Here is a 25737-nt window from a genome sequence, read left to right on the forward strand (position 1 = left end):
TTTCTAACATGGAAGTATCCAAAGAGCATTTGAGGCACATAATGCTTTATGAGTACAAAAAAGGAAACTCTGCAGCCGAAGCGACACGAAACATACACTCAGTTTATGGGAAAGAACGCTTGAATGAAAGAACTTGCAGAAGATGGTTTTCAAAATTCAGAGGTGGAGATTTCAGCCTTGAAGATGAAGATCGAACAGGACGTCCAGTTGAGTTTGATGATAAGCTCTTTGAGGCATTACTTGAAGAAAATCCAGCATTATCACTTGAAGAATTGGCAATAAAGCTTAGTTCAAACCATAAAACTGTTCATCGTCATCTTCAACAACTTTGAAAAGTTCCTAAACTTGGAAAATGGGTGCTTCATGAATTGTCCGAAAGCAACCGCAAATCCCCAGTTGACATCTGCTCTTCTCTCCATTCTCGCGACCTCATTTCACCCTTTTTGGATAGACTTGTGTCTGGTGACGAAAAATGGATCTTCTATCGAAATGTTAAACGTCATAAACAGTGACTTGGTAAAAGGGAAAAAGTTCAACCACAACCGAGAAAGGAACTTCATGGGGAAAAGGTTCTTCTCTTTATCTGGGTCTCATTTTGAGACCCGCTTTAGTGAATCGAAAAGGAGTGATGTTTCATCAGGACAATGCGCGACCCCACACTGCAAAGATCACATCACAGAAGATAGAAGAGCTTGGTTGGGAAAAAATTCCTCATCCACCTTATTCTCCCGACCTTGTTCCTTCAGACTATCATTTGTTTCGTAGTTTACAGAATCATTTGGGGGACATAACTTTCGCAAGCCAGGAGGAAGTCGAAACTGACATTTCAGAGTTCTTCGCTTTGAAACCAAAAGAGTTTTACATTTATGGGATTAGAAAGTTTGTAAATAGATGGAAGGAAGTCATAGATAATCAGGGAAAGTACATTGATGATTAAATTTCAATTAAATATAACATTTGATCACTTGTTTTCTTTATTCAAAATTCGGACAGATCTTATGGGATGACCTGATGCATGATAACACTTCCAATTAGTTAAGATCAGAAGCCATGAGAGCCACTGCCTGGTACTGCACCAGGGCATTTATTATTATTATTATTATTATTATTATTATTATTATTATTATTATTATTATTATTATTATTATTATTATTATTATTGTTCAGTAGTTGTATTTTTATAACGTGCTTTCACTTCACTACCGAGCGCAGCTCTGTGTGCCTTGGGTACGTTCTGTGGTTTGCTGTGATGCTCTTATGGTTACTGTATTGAAAGTGTTTTGCGTAGGATGTATGCAGTGCCCAGTAGTGCAATTTTCTGTATTTTGTCTGAATATTTTTTTTTATTATACCTAAGGCACCTACTATGATAGGAATTGTTTCAGTTTTTAGATTCCACATTCGAGTTACCTCTATTTCCAGGTCTTTGTATTTTGAAAGTTTTTCTATTTCTTTTAGGGAAATTTTGTCATCTGCTGGTATTGATACATCAATTAGAAAGCATTTTTTTCCTTCATGATCTTTGACAATTATATCTGGTCTATTTGACTTAATTTCTCTATATGTGTGTATTGGCATATCCCAGAGTATGGTTGCTTTCTCGTTTTCTGTGACCTTTTCTGGCGTGTGTTTATACCATCTTTTTTCTGCTGTTATTCCATAGTGTTGGCATAGCTTCGAGTGTATATAGGTCCCAGCTCTGTCGTGTCTGTTAATATATTCCTTCTTCTTCTTCTTCTTCTTCTTCTTCTTCTTCTTCTTCTTCTTCTTCTTCTTCTTCTTCTTCTTCTTCTTCTTCTTCTTCTTCTTCTTCTTATTATTATTATTATTATTATTATTATTATTATGTTGTTGATGTTTTTTTTCTTCTTTCTTCAAATTTTCTTCCATTTCTTGCCGAGTGTTTTCGGTACACCTAGGGCAGAGAAACTCGTTGTATGCATTCCCAGTTTACACACGCAAATTCACAGGTAAAACATGTATTTAAGAAAACAAAAAAAAAATTCATGAATGGATGTTGTTTTCATAGCGATAATGCTCTTCTCAGTACATGAGTCGTTCCAGTTAGCACGATTTTTTGCACTTCCTGTAGGGATGGTAAGCCTGGTATCATTTTCTAATAGGTTTCAGTACCTTTTTTTTTATCATTCCTAGAGATCCTACAATCACTGGTATGGTAGTCGCCTTGAGGTACCACATTTTTTCAATTTCTATTAGCAAGTCCTTATATTTACTGATCTTGTCAAATTCTTTCGCCGCTATATTATGATCAGAGGGAATACTCATGTCAATTAATAAACACGTCTCCTTTGTCTGATCTTTTATAATAATATCCGGTTTATTAGCTTTTATAGTCTTGTCGGTATGTACGGGGAAGTCCCAGAGAATCGATACATTTTCTCCCTCAGTCACAGCTTCAGGATGGTGTTTATACCATTTGTCAGCGGTTTTGATTTTATAATGCTGACATATTGTCCAGTGTAAATACTGGCCAACTCTGTCATGTCTTGCTTTATATTCTACAGGTGCTAAGACTCTACACTCTGATATTAGGTGGTCTATAGTTTCAATCGCATCGTTACAAAATCGGCATTTTGGATCAGCTCCATTTTTTATCACATTGGCTTGGTAGTTCCGGGTTAATAAGCTTTGGTCTTGAGCAGCCAATATGAAACCTTCTCTCTCTGCTTTTAGCCCTGAACTTCGTAACCACTGATGCGTGCGTTTCTGGTCGACATCAGCTTGTTTGCTACTAGCCACATACTTGCCATGCAGAGGTTTCTGTTCCCATCTGCTAGCTAATTTTTCATGTGCTTTTGTCTTTGCAATTAATTTTATTTTCTTTGCAGCAGCAGTTGGCGCATTTCCTTCAACCTGATCAAGCTGGTGGGTATCTAAGAGTTCGGTAGCGAATTTTTTGCTCTCTTTCAGAATAGAGTGAAGTTTTTTTCGGTCTTTCATGTTTTTCAACAAGTTTCAGCATCCAATCGATGGTTGTTTCAAGGTATTTGGCCAGTCCGATTGTGATGGTTTTGTACGTAAGTTCAAGCTGGATCAAGCCTCGACCTCCCTGAGCTCTGGGAAGGTAAAGACGATCCACGTCTGCCTTTGGATGGTGCATCTTATTACAAGTCAGTAGCTTGTGGATTTTTCTATCAATTTTGACTATTTCACTGGTATTCCAGTTAAGCACATTGAAGCTATAAAGAACAACTGGGACTGCTAAGGAATTTATGGCTAACACCTTATTATATGCATTCAGCTCAGACTTCAGAACTGCTCGAACTCTTCTATAACATTCCTTCCTAACCTTCTCTTTCATGCTTGCATGCTGGATACCAGAGCCTTCATTTATTCCTAGGTATTTATAGGTTTGTTCCTGCTCAAGTTCTTTTATTACTGTTTCGACATCTAATTCTATTGAACTTGACTTTACTAGTTTCCCTTTCTTAAAAGTGGATTTGGCACACTTTTCAAGGCCAAACTCCATCCCGATATCATCACTGAATCCTTTCACAGTATGTAATAGTTCCTGAAGCTCTCCATCATCTTTGCCATATAGTTTTAAATCATCCATATAAAATAGATGGCTTATTTTCTTGTCAATTTTGTAGCCATACCCTGTTCTATTCAGTTCACTTGAGAGTGGTATCAGTGCTATGCAGAAAATTAGTGGTGAGAGCGAGTCACCCTGGAAAATTCCACAGTTTATGCTAATATTGTTTGAGTGCAATACTCCATTAGAATGATATAATTGCAGCTACATGTTCCATAGTGACATATTATACTTTAAGAAATCTGAAATCACAGGAGAAATTTTGAAAATGTCCAGCGATTTCAGAATCCACGAATGTGGTATGCTGTCAAAGGCTTTTTTATAATCAATCCATGAAGAGCTGAGATTCCTGCACTTGTTATGGCAGTTCTCAAGGATCATGCGATTAATTAAGAGCTGATCTTTGCATCCGTATGAGCCTCGTCTGCATCCTTTTTGTTCAGTGGGAAAGAGGTTATTCTCTTCCATAAACGTATATGTTTTCTCCACTAGAATAGATGTCAAAATCTTATAGGTAGTAGACAAACATGTTATAGGCCGGTAGTTTTTTGGGTCTTTGGTTTCGTTATTTTTCGGGAGGAGGTAAGTAATACCTTTTGCCATCCAATGGGGAGTTCTTTCTGGGTCTTTCATAATACTATTAAATAGTATTACTAACATTTTGTGTGCGGACGAGAGTGATGAGAGCCAGAAATTTGGTACTCTATCAGTACCAGGGGATTTCCACTTATGAGCCTTCGTTAGTGCCCTCCTTAAGTCGGTGATTGAAATGTCTTCCCATACCTGTTGTTGTAGATTTTTGTAGGCATCTTGGGTGCGTTTGATCCAGTCTGCATTTTCATTGTATGTTTTCTCATCACTCCAGATCCCTTTCCAAAAGTTTTCAACTTCTTCCATTAGGGGTGGATTTTCAATGGTTATTTTTTCTTTCCCTATTTCCCTGTAAATTGATTTGGCATTGGATTTGAACATCATATTTTGCCTGTAGAATCTGATTCTTTTCTCAAATCTGCGTATTCTCTGAGCCTTCGCTTGAACTTTTTGTTTAAGTGTTTCATTCGCTGACATTAGTTCTTCTCTTGTTGAGAGTCCATATTTCCTCACGATCTTCCTGCTTTTTCTTGATTTTATATCATTTCCAGAGATTAGCTCAGTTAATATTGATATCTCCCTTCGCAACGATTCAATCTCAGTTTCAATTCTACTCCTCCAGTTTGATTTTCTTTTCGAATTTGGTATTGCTGGCTTTTTGGGTGTTAAACAGCGTCTTTCGATTACCTTAGCAACAGAGTAAATAATTTCATTTAATTTATTAAGATCGGGTTTTAGTTGTTGTATGATCTCTTGTGTAACACAGTTGCTAATTTTTATTTGCGTTTTATGTTGGTGTGCATTTGGTAGTTTATGGAGTGGTTGCCTATCATTCATATTTGTATGCCCTACAACTGCAAGCTCATTCAGAACTTCCTGCTTCATTTCAGTGATAAATTTTCTGTGTTGTTCAGCAAATATGTGGTTTTCAAATTCTGTTTCGACATCATTTTCCTGGCTGTTTTCCCTAGGGTCATTATATTCTCCTTTTTCTTCAGGCTCTTGAGTGGTTTCGGCAGATGGTCGCCTTTCAGCCAATGCTTGTGGTCCAACGTTCCTCTCCTCTGCCTCATTATTTCTTTCCTGACTTATATTTAGGTCATTCTCTACCGCTCTTTTAATAGAGGTCAATTCTGCATCTGTGAGTCTGGTATTTCTGAGGATATCTCTTCTAACATTTGCTAATCTGTTTTCATCCAGGTTTGGTCTGCTAGCTGGATTCCGGCTCCTCCAAATTCTGTAGGAGTTTGCGGTGTGTTTCTCTTGGGTTGGCCTACTTAATGCAAAGTAATAAGCGTAAATTACTTCTTTATATTCTTCCCGGTTCCATTTAATTCTTTTACATTTTTGATTTTGTGGTCGTTGTGGTGGTGAACTTTGGGGGCTTAATTTGGGACAAATCCCGTCTAAGTGACCTTCCAGGTTCGTATTCGGGGAAGATATTCTGCCATTTGAAAATTTTTCGTCGTCAGGCTGACAGATTCCTGACAGGCGCGCTTCCATTATAACCATTGGACAAGCGATTTGGTGTACTGTTTGAATTTTTTTTTTAAGTAAAGTTAAATTATTAAATTTTCCTTTTTTTTAAATTTTATTTTACAAATTTTTTTTTTATATATTTTTAATCACTATTTTAACCATTATTATTATCATTATTATTATTATTCTTATTATTATTATTATTATTATTATTATTATTATTATTATTATTATTAATCATCACTAGTTTACTTTCGCTGTTGTTGTTGTTGTTGGTGGTGGTGGGATGGGGTGGGGTGATTTTACTCTTCCATTTTGATAAACAACCGATGTGTTGCATTCTTGAACTGTGAAGCAGACAAACTGAGATGAGGATGTCTGACATTTTTCTTGACAATTTGAACAAGACAAAGCTAAACTGTAAGGAAAGATGGTTGACTGGTTGATTAGTGATGTCTAAACGTACCTAAATATATTGAATCTTTCACTGCTATTCAATAAATATACGGAATACTTGTAATAATCCTTACAGGCTTATGTCTACTTACAATCCATGCTAATGATGTTTAAGACAATTCTCCCAGTTTTTAACGAAGTATCCTTCTCACTGGGCGCAGGCGTGGCTGTGTAGTAAGAAGCTTGCTACCCAACCACATGGTTCCAGGTTCACTCCTACTGCGTGGCACCTTGGGCAAGTGTCTTCTACTATAGCTTCGGGCCAACCGATTTTTCTCGTAAGTAAATTTGGTAGACAGAGACTGAAAGAAGCTATGTGGGGACGTAGCACAAGAAATGTATTAAAATGACGCTCGGAGAAAGAAGAAAATTGTTGTTTTACGTCTCGGACAAAGCCCTCCGTCGGAAACAAGAAAAACAGAAAAGTCCAAAGAGAAAGAAGGAAGAAGGAGGAAAAATCACCTACAGTGCGGTTACATTTCTGAAGTGACCGGAAGTAGGAAGAAGAAGAGAAAGTGCTTTATGGGACAGGAGGGTATGAAGATAGTCGGTATGTGTGTATGTATGTGGTAGCGTGTGTATGTGGTAGCGTGTGTATGTGAGTGTATGTGTGTGTGTGCGTGGTGGCGTGTGTGTGTGTGTGCGTGGTAGTGTGTGTGTGTTTGTGTGCGTAGTAGCGTGTGTAAGCGTGGTGGTTACTGGGTGTGTGTGTTGAGGGTTGTGTGTGTGGAGGTATATGTGCGTTCATGTGTGTGGGCGTGCGTGCGTATGTGTGTGTGCGTGTGCATGTGCGTTGGTGTGTGTATATATATACAGGCATACTTCGTTTTACGTAACCTCGATTTACAAAACCTCATCTTTACGAATTGTAGATGAAAAACGAAAAATTTCGTTAACATGGCAACGAGCATCACTTCCGGTCTGGCAGCACCTGTTACCTCGAGTTATTGCCTACAACTCTTTTTGGATTTGAAGTGTGTAAGTGCCTGCCCGACTTCCTTTACGCTAGCCCACATTTTATCGTCCTTCATTCCATTCATCCTTTTTAAAAAATTTTAATGCCTCTTAAAAATTTAATAATAAAATATGAATTGATTAAACAACACGAAAAAGGTGCGACTGTTAAAGATTTATATAAAAAAAATTTGATACGGCTCCCTCATCTGTTTGTACCATCTTGAAGCAAAAGGAAGATTATTTAAATAAAGTTAAAGGAAACCACTCTCTAAATTCAGCTTGGTTACGGAGAAAAAATAATGACAGTTTAATTTCACGCACAGAAAACCTTTCGACAACTTGAATTAACGATTAAATTCATAGACTTTATATGCCACTTACAGTAAAGCAATTCCACTTTTTAACTCGCTTAAGGATACATGAAATGGATAAAATGAAACATTTGTAGCGAGCAATGGTTGGTTCGATCGTTTCAAAAAGCCAGCAAATCTATACAATGTGAAAATTCAAGGAGAATCATTTAGCGCAGATCAAAAAGCTGCAGGAACTTTTCCTCGCCAATGAGAAAATTTGATTGAAGAAGAAGGCTTTATAATATCACAGATATTTAATGTGCCTATTTTGGAAACGAATGCCTTCAAAGACTTTTATTGCGAGAGAAGAATCTTCAATGTCAGGATTCAAAGCTGCAAAAGAGAGGATAACATTGCTTCCGGGAGGAAATTGTGAAGGAGACTGCAAACTCAAGTCCAAACTTATTTATCGATCTGAAATCCACCGTGCTTTAAAAGGAATTGATAAGACGAAGCCTCCTGTAATCTGGAAGCATAATAGAAAAAGCTTGGGAAACAGGAACTCTATTTGTAGATTGGTTTTCTAATAGCTTTGTTCCCGAAGTAGAAAAATAGTGTATGGATAAAACATCCCTTTCAAGATTCTTTTGATAATGGATAATGCCCCCAGTCATGCTGCATTTTTAAAGCATCTCCATCAAAATTCTAATGTCGACTTTTTACCTCCCAATATAACATCTTCATTGCAGCCTATGGATCAAAGAATCATTTCATCGTTTAAATTTTACTATCTCCGTTTTACCTTTGAAAGACTCATCGAAGTGACTGATAAAGGAAATGGTCCTACGATTCAAGAATTTTGGAAGAGTTTCAACATCCTTGATGCAATAAAATTGATAAAGAAATTATGGGATAAAATCGCTGTAAAGAACATGAAAGGAATTTGGAAAAATCTCTGCCCCAAATTAATTGATAATTTTGAAAGGATTTGATTAATCTTCATGAAGGTCTTCAAAAAAAAAAATACTGACACGATCATAAACATTGTAAAGGAATTGAACTTCGAAATTTCACCTGAAGACGTTAAAGAAGCTCTTTATGTTGACTGATGAAATCACAAATGAAGAATTGTTAGAAATGGAAAAGTTTGAACGTGAAGACGAAGAAGAAAATGAAGAACCACCTGAAAGATGATTCTCTGCGAAAAAGCTAAATGAAGCATTTCTTCACATCGAAAAAGCAATTGAAATCTTTCAGTAGCAAGATGCTGATTTTGAAAGAAGCTCAGCTGTTGCTGCAAATTTAATGAGAAGTCACGTTTGTTAACATGAAATCTTCCGTGAAATGAAGAAATTTTTTCAACAAAAAACTTTAGACAATTCTTTAACGTAGATATATAGTGTAGTGCGGACCAAACATCAAAACAAGAAGAAACTCAACAAATGAAATTGACATGCGCTCAAGAAGCCTCATTCATGGCAGACCCAAAGGTAGTTTGTGATTTAATAAAAAATTATACTTTTGAATATTGCTATTTTTATCTTAACTTTTTTTTCAATTTTAGAAAGTTTAAGAATCAGCTTCTTTTGTAGGAACCAATTAAAGGTACATTCATTGTTTTCTAGAGACAATAATACCCCATTATACAAATTTTCCACTTTACGAATCTAGTCAGGAACGAAATAAATAGACATTTTAACATGGTTTCTTATATCTGTTAAAATGTTTATTTGATGAGTACTGTTGTTTATATCCCCACCCCGATAAAATTGACGCATTGCTCAACATTACCCATCCTGTCGGATGTATTTTGAATGCATCCATCGAAACATATGGCGATGATATGAAGATAGAAATGATTTAATAACATCTTAATGATTTGGGTGTCAATAGTATGTATGTTTCTACTCTTAATGTAGGTTAGATTTTATCTGATGAAACTCTAGTTTAATTTCTTGATAGTATTTAGTTGCTGTTGCTAAAATTGATTTGCAATACCTCCTTTTTTAACGAACACAATCAATAAGGACTCAAAGTCAGCTATTTTTGTGAGTTGGAAAGATAAAAGATTGCATTAATAACTTCCTTCTTACACTGCTTCTTCATTACCTTTTTTCTTGGATTATACTGTCGTTGGATGTCAGGCTTATGTTGTATGTAGTGCTATCTTCTTTATCTTTTTTATTTCCTTAGAAGATTTCTTGCGTCACAGACAGTAGAATCTAGATTCTTTTATGTCCCGGTCCATTATCACTGGAAATGGCGAAGTACTCATATTCTTACTGCATGCTTTCACGACATAACCATACGAATTACACATTTATTGGGTTTGTGCGGACAGACAGAGATAGATAGACAGACAGACAAAGAGGTAGAGACAGGCAGAGAGACTAGCTAGCTAGCTAGATAAATAGATAGACATGGCATACTAGATAGATAGATAGATAGATAGATAGATGGATAGATAGATAGATAGATAGATAGATAGATAGATAGATAGATAGATGGATAGATAGATAGATAGACAAGACATACACACATATACAAACAGAGACACATAGACATATAGAGAGACTGATAAACTCAGAAACTAAGAGATGAACAACAGATGAATAAACTGGTTGGTTGCATGGGTTCTAAAGTTTGATATTTACCTATATTTCCCACCTCGTGTAACTGTCATTGAAGTGTTTGAGCGAATGTAAATATACTTGTCATATGTTATACATGTTTAAAACAGACAGCATAGAGTATTGATGTTCTTAATGATTTCGAAAGAGTGAAGTAACTCTGATGTGTGTCAATCTACCAACATGTAAGTAAATACACACACATTTACTTACACACGGGCACCCACAAACACACGTACGCATACACGCGCACACACGTCCACACACGTGCACACACACACGTGCACACACACACGTACACACACACACGTGCACACACACAAACGCGCGCGCGCACGCACCGTTTGATAGCTAATAAAAGACAATAAAAGATTGCTAGCAAAATTATTCTAGTGCTTTATTTGTAGCTGGTGTTTTTGCTGAGAATATATATAGTTATACATATATACATACATACATACATATATATGTATGTGTGTGTGTATGTGTGTATAACACGTTATATGTGTTGATACAAGTTACGAGCCGGAGATTTTGCCGATTTCAATATTCTTCTGAATTTCTTCGAGTACCATTTTGGTAGCACACTGGACGGCGCTTATCTGACTTGACCTTTCACAGTGGCGTTTGGTTTGCGTGATGATTTCAGTCACATCAGCTGGACATTTCACTTCAACTGAAAGTTGACAAAACGTTATATATGTTTAGATATACATGCGCAAATATATAAACACTTAATAAATTCTCAATCGCAGAATAATGCTAATAATATAGCCTGAACAGGATAAACTACCTCTATTTTGCAGAGAAAAGTGTAGGTGGCTAGCTGTGGACTCGAACTCACATCCCCGTGATTACGCGTCACGATGCTTTGACCGATTAAGCTAAACTACCCACTACAAATTCCTCTGCAAATTTAAGATATATAAATCTCGCTTTATGACACGCTATCATATGTTAAATTCAAATTACGACAAACGAAGTTTGCTTTTTTAGAAGCGTTGAGATGTCTTAGAAAGTTAAAGAAGTGATTTTAAATTCTCAATAACTTTCTAAGAGATCTCAACGCTTCTAAAAAAGCAAACTTCTTTTGTTTATTTACGTTTGTCGTAATTTGAATTAAACACTTAATAGTTGCAAGTAAAAGTGATTCTTATAAAACAACGAATATAAGACTCAGCACACACACACACACACACACACACACACACACGCACACGCACCCCCCCCCACACACACACATGCACAAACACACACAGAGCCTAATATCTATCATATATTGTTAATAGTGGCTTATTATAAGTGGGTCAAAAGCGTCGGGTCGGCAGAGTTGACTCCGTACCGGACAAAATGCTTAGCGCATTTCTTCCGAATTTAGTTTCTGAGCTTCAGTTCTGCCGAGGTCGACTTTACCTTTCATCCTTTCGGGGTTGATAAAATAAGTATCGGTTGGGTACAAGGGTTGATGTAATTCACCAGAACCCCTTCCGCTAAAATTTCAGGCCTTGTGTCTATAGTAGAAAGGATAATATATAGGACACTACCACCGTGAGTCCAAATGCAGTAAAAAGAAAATATATAAAAATAGGAAAAATAAAAATAATAAAGACAAAAGAGAACGAGTTAAATGAAAACAAAAAAAGATGGGAAAACATAGACGTAGACGAAACTATCAGCCGTTGAATGAAGCTTAAATCGATTTTATCTCTTAAACACTAAGATCACTGCTTGGAGAGAGTCGGTAGATTCGTAACAAATGCTATTACGGAATAGTGTAGTTAGGACAGGGCTATATGAAGTATGTAAGACACACGTGACAACGGCAGTAAGTATACGAAAGTTATGAAGAATTAAATAAGACAGATATTTAAGTCTGTTGTCTTAAAATAGCTATGGAGATTAACTAGAAGCACGGATAAGACAAACGGAAAACGTAAGAAAGACGGAAGAAAATTTATTCAATGTGTCTTTCGATCGGAATGAAACGAAACGTAGAAACCAGGGATTATTGTGTATATAGGTAAGTATAATGAAAGAAATATATGAGGGGCGGATTGGTCGGACTTTGCGCCTTGAATACAGAAAAGTGAAGAGAGAAAGAGAGAGAGAGAGAGAGAGAGAGAGAGAGAGAGAGAGAGAGAGAGAGAGAGAGAGAGAGAGCTAGAGAGAGAGAGAGAGGTAGCAGATGAAGTGACTTAGGTGTAATTTCTTAAAGGAAGAAGGAGTGAACAGTGGAATTAGACTGTGAAAGAAGGATAGAGAGAACGAGAGGTGAAGTCCGAGAGGAGACAAAAGAAGAGACTAGCGAAAAAAAAGAAAGAAAGAGAAAAAGAAAAAGGAGGAGGAAGTAAGAAAGGAAGAGAGATGAACTCAACGAAGAGACAAGGCGTTCACCGAGAAATAAATAGCCAAAACATAAAATGGACTGTTATGTGGGATACATAGTCGGAGTATCCGTAGTTAGGCTAGGTCAATACAATTTGGCAACAATAATGTCATGGACGGTGCTGTCAGGATCCAGTGAACTGGAACAGATGCTGCATGGCATTCTCCTATAACATTGCTGGTGTTCAAAACAGACGACAGTTATGCGCGCCAACAGATAGATGCGAATTACAGTTGGAAGAAGGCGAATAACACGTCTTTCAATGTCGTGAAATCATTCTCTCTGTTATGTAAAAAGGAACTCCAACGAATGAACCATATCCAAGACGTGAAGATAATTCAAAACTCTTAACACTTTCGTTTACCTGCGTATTTGGATACCCTCCAATATACAGCCGGTTTACGCAATGATTGCGTAAACTAATCAAGCCTTTCTGAGAATTTTAAGAGATATGTAGATGTATTTTACACCAGTTTGTTGCATCGGTTATCTTCAATACTCTTCGTCCAAAACAGAGAATAGCTACCAGTTCGTGGCTCCACTATCTAAAAAATCTCATATATATTTGACAAAGCCAACAAAATATTTGGCCCTGGATATGTGTATAGAGACGACACGAAGGACAAAAAGTTTTACTCTGAAATCGATGGTTCAGCTCTGATGGCTAGAGCCAAAGAACACAACTAAAATAAAATATATATAGACTTTCAGCTGTGGTTTAGCACACTTACATAATATATACCCCACCATATATTTATAGACGTAAACCTTCACCGCCATTCACAAGTGAGCATGATATGGTAGCATGTATCATGCTTTCGCTAATTATTGTAGGTGCCTATATAATCACAAAGAGATTTAGACACATTCCTGGCCCTTTCAACCTCTGGATGAGGCAGTTGGACGAAGAGAAATCTGTTCTACAATTGGTCTTATACTCATTTTCAGGTGAAATAACCAAAGTAACGTGCAAATCAAAATAGCTGTTAATGTACTTTTGAAAGCTACTGTTATACGTTTATAGCGATTTCAATTTAAAATTCTCAAGGTAACCAAGGAATCCTAGTACACTTCTGAAGAGGGCCAATTATTCCGAAATATATCCTTAAGAAGATTCCTAGTATTTTTTCTGTTTACCTTAGGAAAGCAGGATGTTTCTATATCTTTTTTAAACCGCTGAAGCTAAGGCTTTTGGATAAATAAATACAACTGAGTACGACATGTCATGTTGTTTCATGCATTCTGAATTAGTTTTTTTAAATTCTGGGTGTCTATCTATTTCTCTCTCTTCTTCTGTGTGTATGTGTATGCGTGTGTGTGTGTGTGTGGGGGGGGGGCGTGCGGTTGTGTTTTTGTGTTGGGGAGAGAGAAACAGATAGATAAGTAGATGTAGACAGAACTACTACAAATGATATCTGTTCCGATGTATAAATATTAACAATTATAAAATTACATGTGTGTCTAATATTTCGCAATAAACCAAATAAGACTTACATAGACTTCGTTTTCCGGTAATCTTCATTTCACAGTCGTCTGCGAAGAAGGTAATCACCAGAGGGGTTCCATCGATTTCAAACTTGAGAAGAGATAGTAAGGAAGATATGTTGAAAATTGTTACTGTACACACACGCACGCACGCATACATACATGCACAAGCACACACACACACGCACACACACGCACACACACACGCACGCGCGTGCAAGAGCGCACACACAGGCACACACACAGAGGCACACACACAGAGGCACACACACAGAGGCACACACACACACACACATAAGTAGCCGTTTTAGCCCGTGTGCCGGATATATCTAAGCATTTTTCTTTAAACGTATATGACCTATTTCAAGTTTTATGTAGTAGCGTTTGTTTCAAAATATATTTGAATATCTACGTTTTTGTGGTGCTAAGACATGTCTGAAGTTGTACTTTTCCAAATTTCTATGATGTGTGAAGCTTTTGAGATTGTGTTTCTATATATATATATCGATTCAACTCCTACATGATCGTCGGCAGATAGTTAGATAAAGAGATAGAAAGAGAGAGAGAGAGAGAGAGAGGGGGGGTAGAGGAAAATAGAGAGAGAGGCGGGGGTAAGAGTTGTATATGTTTATTGTTGGAATCTTTATCAGCAAGTGTGTACCCTCTCTATCTAACAACTGTTTGTAACCCACACAAATCAAATCAAGCATGTACAATTGCTGTTTTTATATCCACAAACATACTGTATAAACGTGTTGGTTGCAATCATGGTAACACAGTGTTAGTTGATACACATATAGACATGTTAAAATGGACATAGTAGTAACGAAACCCTGGTAACAAAACTGTAATTTCGGATTATTGTATCAAAAGCTCATTTATGGGGAGGGATGAACAAGACATTTTACATACCTTCCCATTTATTTCTTTGAAAAACTTTGTGATGCCATGGAAGAATTTTTTAAATTTATTTCCAAATCCTTTTTCTAAAGCTTCTTTTATTTTGGTAAGCGTTTGCTGTACATCAAAGCCTTCACAGGAATTGAACTGGCAATAGGCAGTGACCAACACAAGTAAAAATACAACTGTAAATATATATATGAATGTGAATATGTACTCACGTATGTATGTCTGTCTGTATGTATATATATCAGTGTGTGTATGTATGTGTGTGTGTGTGTGTGTGTGTGTGTGTGTGTGTGTGTGTGCGTAAATATATTATCCAAGGATCGAGGTGTAGGAAGAAAGTTAGTTTCAAACAATCCGTAGTAAATATAAAAAACAACTTCCACGGACAATAGTGGTTTATTGAGACGGAAGATTGTCGATCTTTGCATATCGAAGTATGATAAACTGAACAAAGTTCTTTTTATATTTCACAGTAGGCGACCAGGGTTGCTGGGTATGCAAATAAGAATACAAGAGCTACGGAATGGATTAGATAAGCTCCAGGCTACATATGTTTCATAGCGAGCGGAACCTCCGAAGTGGTGTATACCGCAGGCTACTCGTCAGGCTACGGATATCCCTATTAAATGAAAGTTTACATTATCGCAAGGCGGTACATGTTAACACATGGAAGATTCGATCAGAATGTGTAGGGAATGTAGTAAGAGTGGAGATTATAACTGTAGAGAGAAATTAAGAATAAAAAAAGGAATAAAAACAAAGGGAGTGAGAAGAATGAGGAATTTAACAAAGGTCATTTGACCAGTAGTATCCCACAGTGTGATTTTGGCCGAATCATAGAGATTAACAAGGGGAGTGGTATTAGAAAAAAGATAATGTGGAGAGAAGAGGGTGGGAAAATATTTGCGGTCAAGGGGAGAAAAAAGTATGCATAGAGAGATGGGGTAGAATTAGAAATGGAAATTAAGAGAGAATGGGGAAGAATTGTAGCGACTATTACTAGCCACCACTTAAGGAATGTATGTTGTGTGCGGCGAGCGTGTTTACAGTATGAGGTAATGGAGGTGTATGTGGGCGTATGCACTTGTAAGTTTGCAAAGAGGGTAGGAGGGGGAAGGCAGGTGAAATAAGAGAAACAAAGATTATAAATGATAAGGAAAGATAAAGAGAAAACTATATAAACGCCAATAAGGAATTAAAGAGAAAATAATAAGAATATATTGGTGGTTTGATATATAGTGGTAGTGAGGATAAATAAGGGAGGAAAAGTTTAAGAAGGCTAGGGAAAAAGATGCGGCGGTAGGGGGGGGGGGAGGGTGTTATTTGTATTTTGAGAATAGATTTAATGGTTAATGTTTGAAGGTAGAAATTATAATGATGCGTTCAGTAAGACAATCTGTGGATTGCATAATAGGTAAGACCTCACCCATGCAGAAATCTCACTTGTTATTATAGCCGCTGTATAATTTGGCGCGGGTGACTGTGGACCATTGGAGAGTGTAAGGAGTTGAGTCATTCTTTAGTTTATGGATAATCTGAGATAACGATGTACTGTTAGATTTTGTTTGGGACATGAAACTTGAGTAATGGTTGCTCACGCACACACATGCGCGCGCGCGAACACGTGTGTGTGTGTGTGTGTGTGTGTGTGTGTGTATATATATATCATGTGTTTTGAGAAGGTCGTAACGCTAATAATAATAACTACACTCACACTGGTTCAATGCCACTTCTTTATTGTTAATCTATTGGTCAAACGTGGAGGCGCAATGGCTCAGTGGTTAGGGTAGCGGACTCGCGGTCATAGGATCACGGTTTCGATTCCCAGACCGGGCGTTGTGAGTGTTTATTGAGCGAAAACACCTAAAGCTCCACGAGGCTCCGGCAGGGGATGGTGGCGAACCCTGCTGTACTCTTCCACCACAACTTTCTCTTACTCTTACTTCCTGTTTCTGTTGTGCCTGTAATTCAAAGGGTCAGCCTTGTCACACTGTGTCACGCTGAATATCCCCGAGAACTACATTAAGGGTACACGTGTCTGTGGAGTGCTCAGCCACTTTCACGTTAATTTCACGAGCAGGCTGTTCCGTTGATCGGATCAATTGGAACCCTCGACGTCGTAAGCGACGGAGTGCTAACACACATTGGTCAAACATCTAGCTAACTAATCGATTGCTCGTTTAATATACTGGTTAAACAATCAGTCAGTTGATTTTTCATCACCATTGCCCTGGTGTTTTCCTCGTCGTATTTTATTCTTCATCTCTTGAAGTGTTCGGATTCAAAATAAATATATGTACATATGTAAGCTATATCAATTTTACATAAGCTATATCTTTAGTAGCCAACAGCGAAAAACATTCGCAATACAATGTCAATTCCCAATGAGTTATATAACATTAATAATGCATAGAACATGAAAAAACAAACTTGAAATAATTATACTGGAACAGGATAGTCCAGGTGTTACACTGCAACAACAAATATAATCCTACATGTACTATGTTGTTGTTGGCACTCCGTCGATTACGACGTCGAGGGTTCCAGTTGATCCAATCAACGGAATAGCCTGCTCGTGAAATTAACGTGCAAGTGGCTGAGCACTCCACAGACACGTGTACCCATAATCTAGTTCTCGGGGATATTCAGCGTGACACAGAGTGTGACAAGGCTGATCCTTTGAATTACAGGCACAACAGAAACAGGAAGTAAGAGTGAGAGAAAGTTGTGGTGAAAGAGTACAGCAGGGTTCGCCACCATCCCCTGCCGGGGCCTCGTGGAGCTTTAGGTGTTTTCGCTCAATAAACACTCACAACGCCCGGTCTGGGAATCGAAACCGCGATCCTATGACTGCGAGTCCGCTGCCCTAACCACTGGGCCATTGCGCCTCCATGCATATACTATACCTGAAACAGAAATATGTAGAATAATGATGGCTAAAAGGGTTTTCATCATACGTAGGGCTGATTGACTAGGAGTGAGCAAACGTTAACAAAGAGTAAAGGGAAAAAAATACAGTAGAGTGAAAAACGTTCATGATTTGAAAGTATGATGAAAATCAAGAGAAAGGAAGATTAGAAGATTCCATCTTACTTACGAGAAAGTCTCATTGTTGTTGTTTAACAGTAAATGAACTGTTGAAGTGTCTTATGTATCTCCTATTTATATATGCAGGAATATATACTTATAGATATACATAAACGTGTGCGTGTGCGTTTGGGTATGTATGTATGTATGTATGTATGTATGTATGTATGCATGTACGTGTCTAAATATCTATGTGTATATATATACGCACTAACACGCACACAATGGTAAGTATATATGTATTTATGTATGTATGTGTTGTGTGTGTAGATAATCATATATATATATATATATACATATATATATATATATATATTTACATATATACATACACACACACACACACACACACACACACACACAATCACACACATACATATATACACTTATATATATACGTATATATATACACATATATATATATGTACATACATACTTACACACACACACACACACACACAGAGTCACATACAGACACATACACACACTCAGGCACAGTTATTTATACGTATTGTTTATATTTTATCAATATCCTTCTATTGTGTGATGTAGTAATTGCTTTCCGCAGTTTTATCAAACATACTTTCTTTCCCATGAATCCTGATAAACGAAAACCAACTTTATCAATCAGAACTAACAAAATATTGATAGTTATATAAATATCAAAAAGCTGGGTTGGGTTACATTTGGTGCACCTGAACGAGGCTTTAGTATGTAAGAGTCGTGAAATTTTTTCTGCTGTGTGTATTCGGAGGCTTTCTTCATTTGTGTCATTTTGGCTTCTTGCTATTTCGTCACTTTTCGTTAAGGTTTTTGAGATGTTTTCCAGCTAAAGAGCTAACACACATACACACGCACACACACACACAACCCCCACCCCCACACAACCCCCACCCCCACACACACACATTCACAGACACACAGGCACACACACTCACACACACACACACACACACACACACACACACACACACACACACACACACACACACACACACACACACACACACATATATATATATATTTATATATATTTTTATACCAAAAATTAGGCAAAAATATTCTATTCTATTTGACCAGGATCTTCTATTAAAAATGTATTTTTTTAATATCTAACTGCTTTTTTCTCCGGTCTGAGTTTTGTATTTATGTTTATAACTCCAACGATCCTTTTCGAAATGTACAGCGTTCCGGATTGGTTAATTACCGAACTTCATAGTCTAGCATCATTAATTTGAATCATTTGCTTGATATGTTCATGATTTCAACACCATTATGATGTACGGTTGTATAACATCTCATGTCTTTTCAACTTGTTTTTTTTTGCATGTTTTCATAGGTCAACTATGAATGTTGTATATGAATGTTATCTATTTTTATTGTCTGCCTGCTACTAATAATAAGGCCCTGAGGAGATGCAGTATCCCATATTTTATAATATGCATGAATCAATCTGGATATTGCATCGAAATGATCATAAGTCATTTTCATTATTATAATAAAGTATTTTCAATGGATCAGTTTTGAGCTCTCATTTAAATCGATATATATATATATATATATATATATATATATATATATATATATATATACATGCATACATGCGTATATATTAATGTGTGTGTATGTGTGTGTGTGTGTGTGTGTGTGTCTGTATGTGTGTGTGTATTAGCTATTAACGATGGAAGCAACATCTATAGCGAATATTAATTGACATGACCAGCTTGACTCGTATACGTTCTTTTAAACGCTGTAGACTGCGGTTATCGTTCAGAGATATCATCTAGTATAAATGTTAAGTGCTGCAAAAAGCACAGATAATATTAGCAGACCAAAATTTCGCCAACGCCAGCAGATGGGACTGTTATATAACATGATCTCATCGTAAATTGCGAATAATCAGCAACAGTATCCAAGCATCGAAGAATGGAACTTTGTGATATTACTTTTAATGGAATATTTACAATCATTTCACCAATTCACATTTATTTATATTTCAGCCAATCTTTCTTCATGTTCATTAAAATATAAGCAGTTATTGAGTTAGTTCTATGCACCACGTAAGTGATCATTCCCAGCGCCTATGGGAACTGATTACTCAGAACATCGTCAAGAATATAATACACTGACCAGTTTGGCGAGCTTGACAGTAAGAACACTTGTCATTATTTAGAACTAGGCGGTTCCAAATAGTCTTATTCACTCAAAGGGAGAACTTAAAGAGGAGGAAAAAGAAGTAAGAACAATTTGACAAAATATTTATTTCCATTCAAACTTGATCACTCGATTTATCAATACAAGAATATTTCCCGCTTAATGGGATAATTATCTTTGCGAATTCTTCCTGCTTCTTCTTCAACTCTTCTTTTCACTTCTTTTACATGACTGAACAAGATTATTGAAACCATTCACTTTTAAAAATTGACGAGTGTACTTATTGATGAAATGGCTAAATTGGCAGGCATATTATTATTATTATTATTATTATTATTATTATTATTATTATTATTATTATTATTATTGAGTGAGAGATCAGTGCATGCTATCAAAGTGACACTGAGGTACAACTATAAGAAGCCCATTATACCCATCATGACTACCCGTCTGATAAGGGTATACCAGATACATGCATCACAACCATATGTGCGCAACATAGTGATATCATATCAAGATAAACAGTTCGTGGCCTTGCAGGTGGGGCCCAGTTAGAATTTTCTTCAAGTCGAGTAGCCCACCCCGCTCAAAAAGATCTCTGAAAAGGGTTGTTTAAGGATAATGAACACAACACCCATGTTTCCAAAGGTGAATTATCCAAACCCCAAAGGATTCCTCTCAAAACATGGCTATGATACTCCCCCACTACTTCTGTTCGTGATCAGAGACGCACATATCGTCAGCCACTAAGGGACATGGTCGTCTGGTTAAGGTCAACCAACTGACAGCCAAATCTGTGGTATTAAGCAGAATATTTGCTGTAGTCCCACTTCTATAACAAGACAAAACAATGTAGATGATAACACTTCCAATCGGTTTAAGATCAGAAGCCATGACAGCCACTGCTTGCTACTGCATCAGGATAGATTATCATCATCATCATCATCATCATTGTCGTCGTCGTCGTCGTCGTCGTCGTCATCGTTGTCGTTGTTTTTGTTGTTGTTGTTGTTACCTTTGCAGTATCAACTGTTCACTACCAGTGAACTAAGGTAACGACTCTTATTTTTCGAGCACCTTCCGGAGTATTCGAGCACGGTTCCAAGCAGTGCTGTTTTCTGCAAGTGCTCCACCCTTATTGCAGCCCCTATTTGTTCCAGGTACTTCTCAAGATTTTTGCTCACTGTTCCCAGGGCTCCGATAATTATTGGTACTACTGCTATCTTTTTCGTTGACCACAACTGCTTAACTTCCCAAGTTAACCTGTTATATCCTTCGACTTATCTTTCTTCCTTATCGCATACCTTGTTGTCAGCTAGAGATGTTATATCTATGATCCAGCACAGTTTGCTTTCTTTCTCAACACTATATCCGGTTTCCTATTCTCAATCTCGTGGTCGCACAGCATCATAAAATCCCATAGGATATTTGCATTTCTATTGTCGACAATGCCCTCAGGTTTGTGGTCGTAACAATATTTTGCTCTGTCAAGTCCATACTTGTTGCAAAGTGTCCAATGGACAAGCCTGGCCATATTGTCGTGGCGTCTCTTATATTCCTTCTGGGCTAGTGGCGTACATTGGCTGGTAATATGCCATACGGTTTCACCGCTTTGTCCACAGATTCTGCACTTATCACTTTCTGATGTGTTGTTTATTCTGTATTTTATGTAGTTTATTCTTAGTGCATGCTCTTGGGAAGCACAGATTAGGGCCTCCGTTTCCGGTTTTAAATCACTTTTACTCATCCACAGCCATCTTTTTTCTCTGTCTGTCTTATCTTCAACATCCCTATGAAATTGACCATGCATTCTTTTCTTTACCCACCTATTTCAGTTTCACTCGTTTTCAATTTCTTGTATACTGCTTTATCTTTGCAATGTTTCATCCTGCACCAGCCTGACCTTCCTACTTTTAATAATAGCGGCATTTTTTACATACCATGCTTTGTTGTTTTCTTCTGCTCTGATGCTGTGTTCGCATCCAATAAGTCCTCTTCCCCCTCTTTTTCTTGGTACATACAGTCTGTCTGTGTCACTTTTTGGGTGGCGTATCCCATATCTAGTCAGTGACTTCCTTGTCTTTCTGTCTAAGCGATTTAATTCGTCTATTGTCCATGTGATTACCCCTGATCCATAGCTAAGTAGTTAACCGCCCTAGTGTTGATAGCTTCAATCGTATTTCGTCCATTAAATTTCGACTTAAGTATCAGACTGTGCAAGTGCTCCACCTTAAATTTTTCCGTCATTTCTTTCTCCATCAATTTATCCATTTCCAATATCCCCACTTTCTTACAGCCAGTCTCTTCTATCTGCTTCATAACCTCTCCTGACGGTATCTCTAGCCCGTCCATACATTTGATTTTGCCTCTCTTCAAGACTGACACACCACACTTTCTCAGTCCGAACTCCATTCTGATATCAGCACTGAAAGTATACACCGTATCAACAGGGTAACTGACTTGGCCTTCATCTTTACCATAAAGTTCGAGGTCATCCATGAATAACAAGTGGTTGACTTTTTGTTGGCGGCTTTTGAATACATACCCAACCTTTGCTTTCCTCAGAATCAGTGTTAGTGGTTGCATGCACAGTACAAAGATCATTTGACATGTTCAAAAAAACTATTAGTAACACATGTATTGTGTCTATTAAATAATATTTATCTCTCACCAGATGGATACTTTTTTTTGTTGATCTTACGATCACGGAAGAGTACATTATATATATATATATAAGAATAAGAGGAATGACCAGCAAATGTGGATTCCTGAATGCTAGAAATAGATGCTGAATCATCCAACCACGAAAAAGAATGTTCTCAGTAGAAAAAAATCAGCGACACAACAGACTGTAAATGAGTAAGACAAATGAAAAAATACTAAAATACGATTAATTTACGTACCATGGTTTCACCTGTTAACATTTACATAAGTAAATATCTGCGGGATCATCCTTTAATCTTCGGATTTCTACCCTCATTAATAAATTTATATATATATATATATATATATATATATATATATATATATATACATAAAACGAACACAATATTCTAGCTTGGTAAATTTTGTGATCATTAAATGATATTTGTTGACGCTGATCATCACTACTTTTCCTGCAATGATTGTGCTGGCGTATGAAAGTTTAGAATCTTTCAACAAATTTTCCTTACAGTTACTAGACCTCCTCTCCTCCTTCAGAATAAAACGAAAACAGACCATACAGGATCGGCATTGAAAACTGTAATTGATCATCAGCTAAAAGTTTAATTTTGAAACACTCAAGATAGCAGTTATCTGTTTCAATTTAAAATCAGAAATGTTAGGAAAATGCACACACCAACGAAAACATTTCCTGGGATATTTGTCGGAGCCACACTGAAAGTATAACACACTGACAAATCTGCTTGGTAGATGGATACAAGAATGTCGATTCAGCACCTTAACAGCTTACATATGACGATACTTTAGCACTTGTTTTTCACCTTCCAGTCCTCATACAATACAATCATACAGACATACTACATATTCTACCTGTATTCTCTACTACTTCTATTCAACCATACGTATTCCTTTAAATCTATCAGTCCTCGTCATTTCATTCATATCCATCCATCCATCCATCCATCCATCCATCCATCCATCCATCCATCCATCCAGCTAGCCAGTCAGCCATCCCTCTGTTTCTGTCTGTCTGTCTGTCTGTCTGTCTGTCTGTCTGTCTCTCTCTCTCTCTCTCTCTCTCTCTCTCTCTCTCTCTCTCTCTCTCTCTCTCTCTCTCTCTCTAACTGTCTGTGTGTTTGTAGGTGTTGTGGGTGTGGGCGTGAGTACGTGAAGTATCCTCGCTGTGTCACGCATAAGTGTCGTACTTTAGTGCAGGTTACATTTGGAACTTGTATGAAGTGACCTACTGTTCAGCGCAAGTGCTGTTTTTTTTTATATAGAAGAATCAGAACCATAGTTTTTAAGACGGAGTTATGGTTATACTATATAGATACGCTACTGCCATTGTAGGCCAAAAGTGATGCAGTATTTCTCAGTTCAATGGCTTCTGTGTCAAATAGAACATTCTGGAAGACAATCGATCTACTTTCAGTTTGGTACAATTAAAATATGTGAAGCTAATCTCACCAACATCACATATATCAAGTCAATGACTATAGATGATTACTCGATGTGCTATAAGTAGCAGCAAATGTTCTTTGAATAAAGGAAACCACGCTACAGATACTATAGTTCTACCTACCGCTAACCAGACAAGATGGTTATGGCTGGAATGCCTTTAATCAAGAGTTCACTCAACGAAGAATGATCTGGAACTACAAAACAACTACGATGGCAGCAACAACAACAACAACAACAACAACAACAACAACACTGACAACATCATCATCATCGTTATCATCATCATCCTCAACAACAACAACACTGTCTTGCACACGTTACGTTTATAACACATATGCACAATATTTATCGCTTAGATTTATATGTCCTAGCACATTTATATGTCCTAGCACATTAACTAGCATATATGTATTCACACACGCACCAAATGTACCCGCTTTCACACGCACGAACTATAAGAGTGCGTGAGAAAAGTATGGTGCCTTAGCTCCTTTATGATGTGGTACTTAACCATGAAAAATAGCCATTGAGCCATTAATATTAGTTATGAAATTAGGGAGGCGAGCTCGCAGAATCGTTAGCACGTCGGGCAAAATGCTTAGCGGTACTTCGTCCGTCTTCATGTTCTGAGTTCAAATACTGCCGGGGTCATAAGTACCAGTTGAGAACTGGAGTCAATGTAATCGACTTAACCCCTCCCCGAAATTGCTGGCCTTGTGCCAAAATTTAAAACTAAAACCAATATCAGAATTTAAGGCGTTTTAAGGCGGCAAGTTGGCAGAGTCGTTAGCACGCCGGGTATAATGCTTAGCAGCATTTCGTCCGTCTTTAAGTTCTGAGTTCAAATTCCGCCGAAGTCGACTTTACCTTTTATCCTTTCGGAATCGATAAAATTTTATCCTTTCGGAATCGATAAAATAAGCACCAGCTGATCACTGTGGTCAATGTAATCCACTTACCCTCACCCGGGAAGTTGTTGGCCTTGTACCAAAATTTGGAACCGATATACTACACCGTGTTAAACTCTGAAAATTTACATAATAATTCCATGTACAACGTTGCATATAGCATGGAATAGGCTGCAACAGATAAGACAAATTCCAATGAATAGCAACCAACATCAATAATATTTCAAATATTTAGTTCCAATAGTTATTTCAATAAATATTACCTAAAAGTACAATTGCAATATAATTATACAGGTTGTGTATATGTACATGTATGTATATATGTATAATACACACATAAAGGCGCGTGGATTGTTGGTTAGCATATTCAGTTCGATTCCGGCAGCGCGTTGTCTCCTTCAGCAAGGCATTTTATTTCACGTTGCTCCATTTCACTCAGCTGGCAAAAATAAGTTGTACCTGCAATGCAATAGACCAGGATTCTCATATTTTCTGTGTCACGTTGAATCTCCCTGAAAACTATGTTACGGGTATGTGTGACTATGGAGTGCTCAGCCATTTGCACGTGAATTTCACGAGTAGGCTGTTCCGTTGATCGAATCAACTGGAACACTCATCGTCTTAACCGACGAAGTGTTCGGCCATACATATGCATGAATATATGTATGCATGTACGTATGTATCTATGTATGTACATACGTACCTACGTACCTCTGTCTGT

At 37.3% G+C, this 25737-nt stretch overlaps 1 protein-coding gene across 1 annotated transcript; it reads right to left on the reverse strand.

Moving 5' to 3' along the window:
• Positions 1 to 10334: 10334 nt before the first annotated feature.
• On the reverse strand, positions 10335 to 17933 carry LOC106870726 (uncharacterized). Its single transcript, XM_014916897.3, has 4 exons — positions 17840 to 17933; positions 14746 to 14918; positions 13843 to 13924; positions 10335 to 10638 (listed from the first exon to the last, which is right to left on the reverse strand). Exons 1-4 carry the CDS (start codon positions 17850 to 17852, stop codon positions 10481 to 10483), a joined length of 426 nt encoding a protein of 141 aa, XP_014772383.1. The 5' UTR covers positions 17853 to 17933; the 3' UTR covers positions 10335 to 10480.
• Positions 17934 to 25737: the final 7804 nt, after the last annotated feature.

The sequence above is a fragment of the Octopus bimaculoides genome, chromosome 4 (genome assembly GCF_046866305.1).
Source record: "Octopus bimaculoides isolate indiv1 chromosome 4, ASM4686630v1, whole genome shotgun sequence".
NCBI lineage: Eukaryota > Metazoa > Mollusca > Cephalopoda > Octopoda > Octopodidae > Octopus > Octopus bimaculoides.

What these genes read in the sequence shown, in the direction of transcription:
- LOC106870726 (XM_014916897.3), bottom strand. An exon ending in TCAAAGAAATAAATGGGAAG is followed by an intron (nt 13,925 to 14,745) that starts GTATGTAAAATG and finishes TCTCTTCTCAAG; the next exon opens with TTTGAAATCGATGGAACCCC. An exon ending in TACCGGAAAACGAAGTCTAT is followed by an intron (nt 10,639 to 13,842) that starts GTAAGTCTTATT and finishes GTCAACTTTCAG; the next exon opens with TTGAAGTGAAATGTCCAGCT.